At 45.1% G+C, this 16214-nt stretch overlaps 1 protein-coding gene across 2 annotated transcripts; it reads right to left on the bottom strand.

The window, feature by feature from the left end:
- Positions 1-1381: 1381 nt before the first annotated feature.
- CUNH8orf76 (chromosome unknown C8orf76 homolog) lies at positions 1382-10651 on the bottom strand. Of its 2 annotated transcripts, none has more exons than XM_054290864.1 (6): positions 10120-10651; positions 9688-9783; positions 7118-7261; positions 5809-6275; positions 2805-2937; positions 1382-1690 (listed from the first exon to the last, which is right to left on the bottom strand). In XM_054290864.1, exons 1-6 carry the CDS (start codon positions 10231-10233, stop codon positions 1484-1486), a joined length of 1161 nt encoding a protein of 386 aa, XP_054146839.1. In that variant the 5' UTR covers positions 10234-10651; the 3' UTR covers positions 1382-1483. The 2 variants fall into 2 exon arrangements, with proteins under 2 accessions (XP_054146839.1, XP_054146760.1); XM_054290785.1 differs by having other exon boundaries at positions 1384-1690; positions 5809-6326.
- Positions 10652-16214: the final 5563 nt, after the last annotated feature.

The raw sequence follows: 16214 nt of genomic DNA, 5'->3' as shown, positions 1-16214 counted from the left end.
GACAGGTGGCTCTGCAGCCTGGAGAAGGCTCTGGGGAGATCTCACTGGGGCTTTCCTGTACATAAAGGGGGATACAAGAGAGCTGGAGAGGGAGTTTTTACAAGGGCCTGTAGTCACAGGGCAAGGGGGAATGGATTCAAACTTAAGGAGGCAGATTTAGTTTAGATTTTAGAAAGAAATTCTTTGCTGTGAGAATGGTGAGACACTAGAACAGGATGACTAGAGAGGTCTAGTGGCAGGTGTTCCTGCCTGTGGCAGTGGGGTTGGAACTAGATGACCTTTAATGTCCTTCCAATCCAAACCAATCTATGACTCGTGATAGGTTCCCTAATCAGTATCTTAAAGCTTTGAAATTCATCCAAAAGTAGCAGATACAATTCACACATGGTGAATCATCATTCATTTGTGAATTATTTAAGGTTTTGGCACTCCTTAGTACTCCAGAAAGAAAATACAGGAACACATGAAGAAAAGAGACAGTAAAGTATGTCTAAGACACTCCCAGTTTTAAATTACATCCATTATAGAACACTTTTATAGAAAACTACAGAAAAATTAAGTTTAAGAGAAGTTTAAGAGAAGATGGAGGAAGAGCACACCATGTATGTCTGAAATGTAAACTGTTTCAAGTGAAAGAAACTACAGGAGGATCTTTGCCCTCTTCTAGGTGCCCAAAGCAGACAGCACCAGTGCTTGAGAAAGCAAAGTGTTGTCACTGACAACTGAAAGCACAACAGACGGAGCTGGATGAGGCAGAAACAACACTGCCAGTTTTCACAGCAAAGATCCTCCTTGCAGGCTTTTACAAAGGATATGATCTGACTAAACACTCCTCAGTACATATAAACAACCTTGTCAGTTTTTCTCCTTGTCTAAGCACTGAACACAAGACTATGGCGTGTTTGATGCCTGCAACAAACACTTGGCTTCAAAAGGAGAAAATCTCCTAGTTTTAAGTTAAATATTTATGACTTAGATTTCCTTCCTAAAAGATATGGAATTAATGTTATTTCTTAGCATAAATATATTTGAGATTTCTAGCAATCTGTCTCTGAACAGGAAATCACTATAACGTTAATTAAGAAATACTAAAATAATTACTTAAGAAAGCTGATTCCATGGCTCTAAATGCAACAACATCAAATTTGATACCAAAAAACTTTCAAATTGGACATGAGAAAGGAAGCTTCCATCCCACCAGCATTGCAGGCCTCCAAACAATCACACACACTTCAAGCACAAATTGGTGAGGATTATGATGGAAAGCTACCTCTGAAATCTTGATTTTACACTGTGTTCCTTATAATTTTAAATACAAATAAATCAGTGAACAAAGAAAAGGATGAAAGATTAAGAGTTTAAATACAGAGATTTATATCTAAAAAGAAATATGGTAGGAATTCTTAAAAAATGTAAAATGAACTTTATTGCATGTATCATGCCATAATAATTTGGAGATACAAGAATAAATACAACAAAATGTCTATGTTACCAAAGGTGGGAGATAAATGTCTGAATAAAATTGTCCATCGAAGTGACATAAGTCATCTTGGAGATTACCAAACCATTTGATTTCAAATTCCATGACTGAAGCAGTTACCAGTGATGACAGTGCTGAAGGGCCTATGCATTTTACCTCACCCTGAAAGTCCTCTTTTAGTTTTTCTGGTATAAGATCCTGCCCCATAGCCTGCAAAAAGAGTAAGAAAGAAGGGAATCAAGAAATAACTTGCAGAGAAATACCTAACATGGTATTATCATATCAAACATGGCATTAATAAGAGATCTTTACAGGCAAAGGCCTTGCCACATGAACCACCCACCATCCTGGAGAAGTTTCCAAGCCATGGTGAAGGTGCCTGCCTTGGCGTTCTGTGTTCAGGGAGAGCTGAGACCAAAGCTCAGCCCTGCACAACCCCTCCAGCTCAGGCTGCACTTGCACAGGGGGGTTTCACTCTGAACAGCAGCAGAAATCTCAAGCAGCTCTGCATTCAGTGCTCACCTTGCATCAGCATCAACACTGAGCTGCTCCTGGGGCATGCCCGAGCACGGGAAGCAAAGAGAGAAGTTTCGTTTTCCAGCCTCTCCCAACCCTGAGCTAGCCTGTGTGCTGCTGCCCTCTCATGGATGCCATCCCTGACTGCCTGCAGCCCAGCCGTGGCTTGGCTGTCACCAGCCTAAAGCTGTAATGCTGACAGCAAAGTTAGAAAGAATCTAGCTGGCTTTATTTTGATCTTTACGATAAAAGTCAGAAGCTCTTTAAATAGCACTAAAAATGTTAAATCTCTGTGAAGAGATTAAATGCAATATTGCTCTCCTCTGTTATTTTTTTAAAAGTAGTACATTAAACAAAACAAAGAAATGCAAAAGAAAGTCTCTGGATTTTTCTGGAAATACTTAGTACTTTTTATGCAAGTGTTTAATACTGCTGTGGCCATCAAAGTAATCTGCACTTCCATTTCAAACTAGTGATTCACTTTGGGGCATGAAAAACTCCTGAGATAAAATGTAACTCCCAGGAAATGCACAGTGCTGATGCATCTGCAAATACAAGTCCAGTGAGAAACTGAGCAACACTGCACATTCCTGAAAGGAGAATCTCAGCACATCAGAGACCCACCTGTGTGACACAGGCCAGGGCAGCACAGGCACCTCTGTCAGCTCAGGTAACACCCTGCCTGCAGCTGCCCCAGCTCATTCCTGTATTGCTGGCACTCTTAGTGAGCTCAGGGGAGTGTCATGCTTTGAGCTCAACAGCCCACACAGAGAACTCAGACCCTGCACACAATGAAACATCCTCTTACTTTGGTCATCAATTGCAAGGAGTTTTCATCGAAACCAAGGAGAGCCACTTTGTCATCAATTTCTTTCTGACATTTTCTGTTATTCTCTAGCACAAAGGACAGCTGTTGTGACTGGGTAAGCTGAAGTAAAAGCCTGCAATGAGAAAGACAGTTAAAAATTGGCACAGCTGGAAAAAGAGTAAGTCAGCAGACCTAAAAACAACCAAAATGGTTAATACTTTAATTAACACTTTAAAACAGCTCTTCTTCCTGACTTTTGCCTGCTGCAAAGAAGTCAATACATGTGTATCAGTCTACCATGGATAGTGTGTATCTGTGCTATAGAACTACTGAGAAGTATTTTTGAAAAACAATGTGCCAATAGCTCTGGTTGCTCTATGCAAACATTTCTGTTATAACATTTTTATAACATTTCTGTTATATTCATCACACCATTCCAAAGTGAGCCTGGCACCTGTGAGGCATCATGTCCTTACAAGACAGCAGCACATTTGTGCCTATGGAACCTGAAAAGCTACAAATGTGAGGGTTTGGGCAAATATCAAACATCCTCCCCACCCAGGCCAATCCTGGATTATTTTCTAAAAGCATTCACCTGTTTTATGTTCCAGGCAGTGCCCCAGAAGTCACAACCATGACCTGCTGAAGGTTACACACTCTGCCCACAAGAGGGGTTTATGTCACACAGGGTCCTGTCACCAACTGCTGGACCAGCAAGAATGGTGGCAGTGCCAGAGCCCACCTCAGACAAGGACTGCAAAACAGGTCAGCAGAGGAAATACCCAGGTATCTTGTCTCAAATCCACTCTCAGACATATATAAAGGTCTTATGCTTATTTTACATTTCAGGAACTCTGAGACATATTGCACTATCTCCTGTGAACTCACTGAAATTCACAATGAGCATTATTGCAGAGATAAAAATCAGTTTTAGAGAATTTATCAGGGTCTAGAGCAGGGCCACAAAGGTGATCAAAGGCCTGGGAAGCCTGCCATTTGGAACAGGCTGAGAGAACTGGGTTTGGCCAGACTTGAGAAAAGAAGGCTTAGGGAAGACCTCCTCACCATGTTTCAGTATTTAAAGGGCAGCTACAAAAAGATGGAGACTCCCTTTATACAGGGAACCACATGGAGAAGATGAAGGACAGTAGGTAAAAATGTTAATTCTGGGCAGATTCCAACTGGGCACAAGAGGAAAGTATTCTACAATGAGATCAGTCATTGGAATAATCTCCTCAAGAAAGTTGTGCATTTCCCAGTGTTGGACATTTTTAAGATTCAGCTAGACTGGGTGCTGGGCCATCCTGCCTAGATCATGCTTTTGCCAGGAAAGGATGACCCTTGAGGTCCCTTCCAACCTGGAATTCTGTCATTCCACAACATTTAACCAAGGGACCATTAGAATTTAGCAGTGTTGTTGCTGAAAATGTGTTTAATTCAAGCTTTATGCAAAAAAGAAAAACAACAAACTTTTTTATCCCATTTACTGAAGTTAAGTGAAGCTGGTGTTATAATAATGGTGTGCATTTTTAAGGGAAAGATTCAAGATCTGAGATGAAAACTTTCATTTGAACACTATAAACATCAAAATTTACAAATGTGATTTTCTCAGTTAAAACTTCACTGAATTTTCAGATGGTGTGTTGGTTCCAAGCAAAAATGGAACATATTTTTAATTTATAAAGTATTTTTGTTTCAAAATTTGCATCAATGTAGTATTAAAAAAAAAAAGAAGTTTCAAAGAAAATTAAGCAAAAAAATACTCTAATTTTTTTTCAAAACTATGAGAGTCAATTATTCATGATGCATCAACAGAGAACCTTATTTCCTACAAAAATCAGTGCTAACATCCCTTTTCCAGATGCAATTTATCCTGCAGATACATTTATACAAATCTAGGTCCCCCTTAAAATCCAACAGACCTGAAAATATTAGACAACCTGCATAAGCCCTGGGCAGGGGAGAAGCTTATCCTGTGTATCTGCAAATACAAAGCACAGTAACACTCTGTGAAACTGTGCAGCCAAGCAAGGAAATGCCACCATGTAGAACTATCTCATTCTGAACCACACACACTGAAACAAGCTACACAAATTATTAATATAAATGCACCTTCAATATTCGGTATCAGAGCTAAATCAATGAACTTCTTCCAAGTCACAATTAAAGTCTTCATCTCTTAGTCTGGAGTACAGTTAAAAGCTGCTATTTGGGCTTATTTCATTTCTTAAATCTTGTCCCAGCAGGGCAGTTATAAAGTGTTCTCTGCAAACATTTCTGGACATCATAAGATGCCTTTAAAAACATTCAGTGACTGATAGATTACTGTGAGGCAAGAGGGGGAAAAAACATCCAAGAGTATTTTAACAAAACCAGTTCCTAATTATCTCCTTGAAAGATTCTGTTTTGGGGATTTTTGCTGCACGCAAGAGTTTTAGGAAGAGGGAAAAGAAAAGGAAAGAACATTTTAATGCAGCCCTGTCAATCAGTTGTCACAGAGTTCATTTTCCAGCCTCATCCATTATGCAGATTGGGGTATCATTATAAAATACATTTTCACTCAAGCATGAGGCTTCAAGCAAATAAGACAGGTGGTACTCACAGAAGGAAGACTGGCTATGCCTTCCCTTTGGGCACTTCTGCTTCTGCATCTTTAACACCAGACCAGGGAACAGCAATGGTCTAGCAGGAGCATTTGTTGAAGAACAGACCCTTTGTATATAATTACTTGAAGAGATTTATAAGCTCATTAAAAAACTCTTTACTTGTCAACTGTGCATGACACTGGTTTACTCTTTCCACTCAGATTCAGCCTCTTCACAGCCACCACACCAAGCAGATTTTGCATTTTAGATCTGAAGCAACAGTAGGGTGCTTCTAAGTTAGTGTTGAAACAAACATTTAAATTGAAAATGCAAACTGAAAACAAAAACCGGGAAAAATATGCTTTACATTGTTCTTGACTGAGAGAAATTAACATTACTCTAAGAACACACAGAGTTACCTTGCTCTGATAAACGAGGCACATGCTTTTATCCCAATTTTCTTTAACATGCTCTGCTTCCAGGCCTTGGAGCCTGCATATTTCTCTCTGTCTGTCCATTCCAGTTCTCCTGAAGTGCAGAGGAATTCTTTCACTGCTTGGCTGCTGGGACAAGTCACTGCATTCTCCCCCTTTGTTTCTGCAGCAGGGCTGAGCCAAGGGCCGTCCTGCTGGCCCTCTGATCTGTGAGGCTGCAGATTAATCTCTCTGCCAGTCGATGTCTGGGAACTGCCATTACTTACACAAACCTCTTGAGACTGATTTAGGCTTGCTTCTGGAATGACCAATGGAGACAAATTCTGTAGAAGGCTCATATAAGCTTCAGCAAGTAACTTCCAGAACCAGGGATTGAAAGGATGTAAGCAGATCAGTTGTTGCACACACATCATCTTTTTTTCTACGTTTTCCAGCCGCTGGTAAATGGAAAGCTGCAGGTTGAGAACCGTGGTTAAGTGATCTGTGTTAGTGGCGCTGTTTCTCTAGAAGCAAAGATCACAGATTAAAACCAGGAGAAGAACAGAATCATGCTTCAGAGCCTAAGAAAATGTCTCCCTGAATAATGACACCCAAATATACACAAGGTAATTTTTAAACTGTACAAAACGGTGCTTTTAATTTGAAATGATACAATGGGATACAGATCTTGCACAGTCAAGCTGACAGCATTCCCTCCAGGTGCCTTGTCCCAGTCTGAGAGGCAACAAGGTCCTAAATGCTGTCATTTGTTTATGTGCCTTCAGAGTGCTCTACAGCTGCCTTTCTTTGCAGCATAAATATCGTTTACATAAAATAAAAATCATCAGTAATATTCTAGCAGAGTTCAGAGCCTCTGGACTTTTTCCTTTGTGGGAAAAACTCAATTTGTTGTTAGATACTCTTCTTGGTGGCAGTTTGGCAGCAAGTATATGGAAATAAAAGGGAGTTTTGAACTGTCACTTGTATAGTGGAAAGATTTAAGCACTCATTTATTCCCTTTTTTATAATTCCTATTACATTGCATTAATTCTGCCTGGCAGAGCATGATATTTAGTCCCTTCCAGGACTACCAGTTTCCCTGCACAGGGAGCTCATTGTGGTACAGGGTGTTCCAGTTTCTAAAGAGTGATTATATCTGCAGTGACAGTTACCCTCTGTTTACCAAATACTCTGAGCATGAACATCCTGAAGGATTATACACATGAAAATTATTTTTCCAGAAAATGGTTTGTATAAAAGAACTACTGGCAATGTTTTCACGTTCAAAGCCTAAAAGAAAGACTGCACTATTTACCATTTTTTCTGCAATATCCAGAGCCTCCTTGTGCCTCCCCAGGCGAGATAAGCAGCGAGCCCGGCCCTCCTGGACATCGCGCCTCATTGCAATGTTGCTGGCAGGTAAGAGCAGCAGGCAGTGGGAGTACTCACACAGGGCTCTCTAGGGGCGGGACAGGAAGAAAAGCCAACAAAACAGGGGAGATTTGCATTTAAAAGCAAGCCTGACAGCACATTTTCTTTAGGAATACAGTCACAAAGGGAACTCAGAACCTGAAGTCCACATTTGCATTTCTCCAGACTCAGGCACCACCTGTGTGAGCCAGACAAGGCCCTAGCAGCACAGAGCCAAGGCCAGATGGGGATGAGCAGCCTCAGGCCTGACTCAGGGCAGGCAGGATTCACCACACAGCTGGGAATCCTCTTGTCCACCTCTCTCCCACCACCCCTGATCCAGAAGGGATCATCTGCTGCCCTGGGTAATAAGTGACACAAGGCATCCTTTCCCCCAGCTCAGTGATCTGAGTGCTCATCCTAAATCTGTGGGGCCTTCTTTCAACACCATGACATTCTCCATGGGAAGGTCTGAACCTGCGAGGACCTCACCTCAAATAATCAGTAAATCAGAGAATACCACAAGGAAGGTGAATCTCCATTGTTCCTGTAGGCTGGTTTTAATGTACTTGAAATAAATATTAATTGGGCTAAGGAAAAAGGCAAGAATGAGCAATACTTCTGCAGCTTAATGCTCAGGGCACTCACCAGGACTCCAATTAACATTTAAATACATTAAATTAAGTATTCAGTGAAGCTAAGTCTGGAATCTTGATTTCTCTCCCTTTGTGTAAGTGCTTAGAGAGAAGACTAAAGAGCAGTGCTCATTCTCCCCTCTCTCAAAATGAGTATTTAATTATTCCTTGCAAACTTTAATGGTTCTAACAGAAAGAGCTTCTAAATACCCTAAATACTTCCTAGCAAAACGGCTGGAATATTTTTCTTTCCTGATGCTGAGCTCACATCCATTCTTAAGCAAAAGAGGGAGCTCCCCTCTGCCCAATGCATGCAGCAGCCACTGGTGAGAATGGATCACAGGGCTGAGGACAGCCCTGTTTGCCTTGTTATGTGACAAAGGGATAGAACCTGCTAAGGTTCAGGCATTGTGAATCCCAAGCAGATTCTACAGTCATCTATATCCTAAAACAGGCACAGCTTAGCTCACTGCTGTCCTTCACATTTCCTATCAAGTGGCCTATCCTGAAGTAAAAAACTGATGATGAGAAAAGAGATTACTATCCCTATTTGTGTATTTCCAGCCCCCTAAGATCAATGCTTCCAAATCAGTAATTTTATGCGCAGTCAAGCTCCGGTTCTTGTTCCACCAGTGATCTAGGTTAGCAATAAAACTGAAAATATTTCTAACATGAATCACTGCAACAGAAAAGAGTTAGGAAGCAATGGTCTGATCTGTTTAGCAGCTAGTCTGACCACAGCCTGAGGCAGCTCTGCTATCAGCATCCTTTTATGAATCCCTTTAGGGCATCTCAGCTGAGACTAGAAAATATCTGTCAGGTATACACAGGGCTGCAGTAGTGCTGAAATAACATTAGGATCACTGCCAACTGAGGTACAAAAAGATCTACAAATCCAATGGGCGAGGCAAAAGGAGTAGAGTCAGAAGTCAGCTGGAGGGCTTTGAAATCAGGGAGCCTGGAATGCAATCCACAGGCTGGAAGAAAGGCAACACCTGAAACAAGGCCTGGAGATGTTGATTTCAACGAGGAAACAAGGTAATGAAAGGTTAGATCCTGCACCTAGGACTGCAGAAGGCAGGAGAGCACCGCTGGTGAGGAATGCGGCTCAGGGCATACATAGAGGAGGGGTCTGGAACCACTGCGGGCAGGAACAGAACGGGCAGAGCTACAGGGACCCTCCGGGGGGAGCGAGCAAAGGGACAGACACGGGCAGAGGTACAGCGGCCCTCCGGGGCGAGCGGGCAGAAGTAAGGACAAGGGCACAGGTACAGCGGCCCTCCGGGGGGAGTGGGGGCGGCAGGGACCTGGCACAGGACGTGGCACAGGGCACGCAGAGGCAGCTCCGCGACCGGCAGGAGCCCGAGGGCCACCGCAGCTTTGCTCTGACAGCGGGGGGAGCTCTGAGAAAGGTGAGCCGCAGCCACGCGGTGCCAGCGATCTGAGAGCCTTCGTGGGACACGGCATTATTGCCGGTGATCAGACACCCACACGCCCGACTCCGAGCACGGCCTGACACCGCTCTGCTCCGGCGGAGCTGCTGCGCTGCGCCCGCCTGCCTGCGATCAGTTCCGGGACAGCGCCGCGCTCCTGCCCGGTTCGCCGCAGGCTGACTGCCGGACGGGTCGTGGCAGAACGCAGATCCGCTCCGCGGCCCGGCCCTGCCCGGGGCTGCCTGGTCAGCACGAACCTGGAGCGGGATTAACCGCGGCACGGCCGCCAGACCCGCAGGCCGCGGTACATAATGCACGTTCACCCTGGCGCAGCGCATCGGGGACTGCAGGACCGCCCCACCCTGTGTCCCCACAACTTCCCCGGCCCCTGAGAGCCCTGCAAATACCTCGAAGTCCCGCCGCCGGAACGCCCAGTCCGCCCGGAACTTGCTGCTCGTGATCCCGCCGGCGTCTTCCCCGGCGTCAGCCGCGCTGTGGAACCACTGCGGGCACAAACAGAACACACAGAGAGCTGTGAGGGGCCGCGGAACCACTGCGGGCGCACAGAGCACACACAGAGCCGTGAGGGGCCACGGAACCACTCCGGGCGCACAGAGAGCCATGAGGGACCACGGAACCGCTGCGGGCACAAACAGAACACACATAGAGCACACAGAGCCCTCAGGGGCAACGGAACCACTGCGGACACACAGAGCACACACAGAGCCATGAGGGGGTGTCAGGGGCCACGGAACCACTGAGGGCACACAGAGCACGCACACACAGAGCACACACACAGAGCCGTCACCACCCGCCCTCCCGCCGCCCCGTCTCCTCACGCCGGGCTCGCAGTGCCTGGCTCCGCACGCAGCCCCGTCCCCGCCGCCCTCCCGGCGCTCCCGGCTGGGCGCGAACAGGGAATCCTCGAACTCCGGGCCCAGCACCGGCTCCATCGCCGCCGCCGCCGCTGCCGCCGGCCCCGCTCGGCGCAGGGGGAGGAGCTCGGTTACCGCTCGCCGAAAGGGAAGCGCTTCCTGCAACGAGCTCAGCTACAGCCCCGCGCCTTGGTACATTAACCGCGTGATTGTGGCGGTACGCTGTTAGCATCTCGTCCTGGTGGCTGTGCATAGAGGGGGTGGGAATGTGCTTTGGTAACTTTCCCATTTTCACATCTGTCTCAAAACAGAAGAACCTACTCTAGGTGACCCTGCCTTGGCAGGGGGTTGGACTAGATGATTTCCAGAGCTCCTTTCCAACCCTAAAAAGTCTGTGATTCTGTGAAATTTCAGGCTTTCCACGACAGGCTTTCCCAGAAGACCCTACAGTGTGCCGTGGGAAACGGGGACGCAGCAAAGCGAGCACTGATCCCGGACCTCCCTGAGGATGCCGAGACTCAGGCACGGCGGAGAGCTCTGTGTGCCCCGGCTGCCTGCTCTGCCTCCCGGTGCTGCTGTGCACAGAGTTCTGTGGTTTAGGGGTGCTGCTGTGCTGGGCTGTGGTTTAGGGGTACTGCTGTGCTGGGCTGTGATTTAGGGGTATTGCTGTGCTGGGCTGTGTTTTTGGGGTACTGCTATGCACAGTGTGCTGTGGTTTAGGGGTACTGCTGTGCTGGGCTGTGTTTCAGGGGTACTGCTGTGCTCTGCTGTTTCCTCTCTCCAGTCTGTCCATCCATGAAGGTCCATTGTGTCCCATCTAAGCACCACTCAGGTTTGGAGAAGGTGAGCTGAAAAGTACTTCCTTAGCCTGCAAAATGGACTAATGAATTTGTTTATACCAAAACACCTCTTGAGGCCAAAGTAGTGCTTGTATAGATGATTTGAAAGATTTTCTTCTAGAAGACATGTAAAACATGTGGTTTGCGTTTGTTAGGGTTTTTTTTCTTTTTATGTTCTTAAAATACTCTTCCATACCAGCAGAGCTGTGACTGGATGTAGCATGACCTGGCATAAGTGTCAGGGTAGAAACTCAACTTTGGTAGTTGGATTTGATCATTTCTTTTGCTTGTAAACTTGCTGTTTGGCAAACAAGCCCTCCAGCACAGAGGAAAGTGTTCAGCAATTAAGTCTTGAGAGAATCAGGAGTTTACTTGGCATGCTTCAGTCTTTCTGTTAAAAGTTTCAAGGTAGGTGAGGACAGTCACTTGTATATGCACATCAAAACCAGCTGGCTTCCTCCTGCCTGCAGAGAGGCAGGCAAAGCACATGGGGGTCAGACTGGAGGCAGGAACAGTTTCAGCACCTGTAGTGCTCCTCACATACACTGGACACACATTCCCTTTCCCCCTGCTCCAGGACTGCAGGTCATGCTGCAGCACACCCATCTGATGAACAAGGCACAACAATCCAGAAAGACAAATAAGCACAAATCAAAAAGAAGAAAATCCAAAAAAAGGAACATGAGTAATCAAAGTGAAATGTGGCCACAGCTCAAAGGAAAATAGAAAAAACAAGGCATTCCCAGGGGCAAATCCCACAGCAGCTGGTTGGCTGCCAGCTTGGGTTGCAGAGTCCTCCAGGGCTGGGGGTTTTGACCATCATTTCTTCTGAGGGTACCAACATGGTCTACAAAAGGCTCTGTGTTGCAATGCCTTTGTCTGGTGAACAGTGATAGGAGAACCACAATTCCAGAGTGCCACACAGGGGGCCTAGCAGCTGACTTGTGTTTTCAGTAAGTCATGGGCAAAGTTTTGCCTCTTTTCTTCATTTCTTCTTTCCCTGGCTCTTCCCTGCCTGCCTTCAAAACATTTAAAAAGCTCCTCATATATTACTTACAGAAATGAAAAAATGCAACTTTAAGAAATCCCTCTGCCTTGTCAGCACCGGAGTTTTGCTCAATTTCTCCCCCAAGATCCAAGTAATCCATGTAGCGGCCAGAATACAAATTCTCACTAAGCTTAAGTAAAGCTGTTTGCCCGAGTTTGCATGGGATGATTTACCTTGATGCTGTTGGCCCTGGCTTCACAGAGGAGAAAACATCATCCCTGAAGAGGCAGCTTTGAGGGAGCTCAGGTGTAGGAGCCCTTCAAGAGCCTGTGCTGCTGCAGATGCTCTGTGTAGGCAGCTTCAGGGATAAAAAGAAGCTCTAGATGACTCTGTCCCTAAAGGCAGCCAAGGTCTTACTCCACCAGCTCAGCACATGAACATGCACCAGTGAAAGTGGCCCCAGTGGGTTGTGGCCTCCAGGCAAGTTGTGTGCATCAGCAGAGCCATTGTGGCTGCTCACACGAGCGTGCCAGTGTGAGGGGCTGTGACCCAGCTTCACCCTGGGTGAGCAGGGCACACTGGGTGAGCCAGTGCTTCATCTTGCAGTCAGGGTGCCCAGAGACAGCCCAGGCTGTGAACACAGCTCCAGCAACAGGCAGGGCTTTTCCACACTGTCCTATTGCCTGGATCTTCTGGCCAGGAAAAGAAAATGCAGCATGGAAGAGAGAGTTTGTCTAATGCCCTTCTTCTCCCCATTTCCCTGTCTACTCTGAAGCAAAATTAATTCAGAAGAATCCTCCTCCAGTGTTTCTTTAATTACTGATGTTGTTGTTTGTATTGTGATAGCCTCCATGGGTCCTGGCCACGTGGGTCTTATGCCAGCACAGACACACCACAAAGGCTGCAGAGACCATCAAGCACTCACAGCAGAAACAAGAAACTTCAGTCAGCAACTAGGGCCCTGTCTTGTAGGCACTACCCACACACATTGGCCAGGAATAATGCAGCTCACACGGCTTTATTAAAATGTACTGGAAAGCAGCTGCCTTTGGAAAAAAGCAGAAGACAGAGTAGTTCTCTCCTCAAAGCAAAAGAGCTGCCTGTAATGAAGAGGCCACGTAAGACCCACAGGCAGCATTCCTCAAAGGATGGGGTGGCTCCTGAATTAAGTGGGTTCTTCCAGACATTGTGAAATATTCATACCTTGAGGGAAGATTAGTTTCTTGTTGGATTGTCATAACATATGCTCATCCCTAAACACACTCATGAAAGAAGAGCAGCTCTTTATTTGCTGACATTGTCTCACTGTGTCCTTGTCTCTTACCTTTTATTTAGATTAAAAGGTCTTTACAGCAGAAACCATCTTCCATCTTCTTTGCATGATGTCACACAGAAGGGGATATTGTCCATGATTACTGGGAGGGTAGTACAAATAGAATTTCATGGTTTGGGGCAACAGAGGTTATCACTACTGTGAACTGCAAACAAAAAAAGCTCTGATGAACTCTAGCATAACTTACAATGATGACAGTAAGTTCTAGTTCTAGTTTGACACAACAAAAATTGAGTAGGGAGGTGAGGGATGCATTGTGGAAATCAAAGAGAGTGAACTTTTCATTGTTAATAGAAGTCAAAAGCTTCTTAGGTGTTCTTAGGACAGACAGAAGATGCATCCCCCAAAAGAGGGTTCATTTGCCTGCTCTACCTTAAGACAGTGCAACCTTTCAAGCCCCTGGCAAGACATATTAACATGGCCATAATCCATCCCCCTCAGGCCTCACAAAAGCCAATAAAGTTGTTATTGCCAAAAGGGTGCACTGCACACAGATGTGTTCAGCTATTAATGGGTTTTGCAATTATTTTTTGTCTAGTAGGATAAATGATGAGCAGAATGAGTACACCCTTGGGTTTGTCCAGAAAGCTGCTGAAAAGAAAAGAACAAAAAAGCTTTCTGGAAAGATGGAAGGACGAAAGTGATCAAGGGCTAGAAAGAATCCTAAAGCAGTGAACGTCCCAGGCAAGCTGACACATTTCCAGTAGTGATGTGATGATGTGTCTGAACTGCTTCACTCAGCCATGTAGCTCAAGCACTGAGGTTGGGCCTTGCTGGTCTGTGAGTACAAAAGCCATGGCAAAGGGTGGTATCACCAATCTACTGCTCTAACTGGAGAAACAGCCAGCAGGGTCCCAGGCTGGGCATGGTGAGGTTCCTATGCCTCCTTCTACACCCTTTTTTCAGTTTTATCAGTTTTTCTGAGAACTCATTAACTTGCCCTGGCCACTGTTATGCTTGTTGCTTAATTGCTACTTATGATGAAACCAGGCCACAGAGACCACAGTGGATTTGTTACTTCTCTAGGTTAAAACTTTCCTACTGCAGTTTTCAGGGCTGGGCAGGACCAGGCAATACTGGTGGCAACTCCTCTAGGACACCATTTAAAACCTTTTTGGCAACAACAGTGAATAAACTGAGCTGACTTACTACAACATTGCTGTCTAGCAAGAACAAAGAGAAACAAATTAAAAGAATAATAATAAAAAAAAAGCTGTACTGAAGACTGAAGACCCAGGGCTTCAGGCTGCCCTTCAGTGACCCTCACAACTCACAGGTTTTTTCTGGCCTTGCTCTGTTTTTCCATATGGACGCTGCTCCACATGGGAAACAACCAAACTGTTGGTCCTGCAGTGCCTCGTTTCCCATACAGCTGTTGCACTGCTGGAGAGGACTAGTGGAAATTGCTATTAAATTTAGCTTCTATGTCTTCTTATTGCCTTAGACAAGTAGCCTGCAGAAAGTGAGTCACAGCAGAGGGAAAGCACTGCTCAATGAACACATTGCAAACAAAATGCAGAAATCCAGGATGGACTTTGCCCACAATTGCTCCCCTCCCCCAGTAATTGCACATGAAATGCATTTAGAGCAAATAAAGCTGTGAAACATACATCAATGATGCAGTTTTTAACACTGTGGTATCTCCAGGAAAAATGATGAACCCTTTCCCTAACAGGGGGATCTGTGGGGCTCCAGTTCTGCATATTGTGGGTGCCCAGAAATTGCACAGAAATTCTTGCAGCTGGACTTCACCTGGAAGCTCTGGCCAGCTGCTGGAAACTCCAGAACTGAGAGCAGTTACAATTGCAAGGCTGTTTGTACCATCTCTGGTTCAGAACACACCTTTATTACAGGCTGTTCTGTGGGCTCTCTTCCTTGTCAGTCCCTTAGGACAGGCTTTGCTGAAATTACGGCTTTTTGGCTCTCATTTAGGAAAACCGAAGATCACTAAGAGCAGAATTACTGCCAACACTGACCTTTATTTTCACCCAAAGACACAAATCAACTAGGTGTGACACACACTTTCATTCCCTTTTTTCATCTTTTCTTTCTTCTACCAAATATTTTAAGGTAATGAAGATCAGCTCAGCACTGAGCCTGTAAAGAAACACACATGGGGGGGAAATTAGTCACAATGCTAGTAGGTCAAATAATAGCAGTAGAAAAATATATTCAGATATTTCATTTTAGAGTATTTGAAGTGCAACAAGTCATTTAACCACCAAAAATGTTAGAAACCACCATCTATCTGATACCAGGGACCTCCACCAGCAGTATTTCAAAGTAACATCAAGCCCACAGGGAACAATTTAGAGAGGGGACTTTCTGGCATACAAAGGAAAAAAGGCAGTACCCTAAGTGGCTTGGTATTTTAAATTTGCAAAAATAGTAGCTGATAGTATTGTTGTGAAAACAAATGTAAGCTGAAAGTTGCTGGGAAGAAGGGGCATGGAAAGGGCAAACAACTCACAAGGCCAGCTGATCTCTTGTGAAAGTATCTACTGAATTGCAGCATTTTGGAATTGCTGATAACACTGTAAACAAAAAAGATACCTTTAGAAAAAGATGACTGCATGCATAATCTGGTGCTCCTTCTAACTCCCTCATTAGCTGATGGATTCTTGAAAAAAACATTTTTTCTTGCCCAAACGAGTAAAATTATTTGGCCAAACATCAAGCTGTGGTGACAACTCGTGCTCATCTCTGGTCCTGTGCTTAGGTCACTACTTCAGCTGGAGATGTCATTTTTCAGACTAAAGTTAGCTACAGCACAGGAGCAACTCTCTCACTTTAAACACCTTTTCTTTGCTGGGGATACATGTGTAAGCACAATGCCAGGTCCTGCAGCAAAATCCCAGGCTTGAGGTGTGATGGATCACAGCAAAGCGAGACAGTGGCA

This window comes from Melozone crissalis, unplaced genomic scaffold (genome assembly GCF_028551555.1).
Source record: "Melozone crissalis strain CALT ecotype California unplaced genomic scaffold, PUWL_Pcris_2 ptg000002l_1, whole genome shotgun sequence".
Lineage (NCBI taxonomy): Eukaryota > Metazoa > Chordata > Aves > Passeriformes > Passerellidae > Melozone > Melozone crissalis.
Note: the sequence above shows the minus strand (reverse complement) of the source record. Positions and strands in the feature narration are given on the sequence as shown.

Coding starts and splice junctions, on each gene's coding strand:
- CUNH8orf76 (XM_054290785.1), bottom strand. CDS start 10,233: ATGGAGCCGGTGCTGGGCCCGGAGTTCGAGGATTCCCTGTTCGCGCCC. Junction 9,784..10,119: donor CCAGGCACTGCGAGCCCGGC/GTGAGGAGACGG, acceptor TTGTGCCCGCAG/TGGTTCCACAGCGCGGCTGA. Junction 1,691..2,804: donor CCTTGCAATTGATGACCAAA/GTAAGAGGATGT, acceptor CTCTTTTTGCAG/GCTATGGGGCAGGATCTTAT.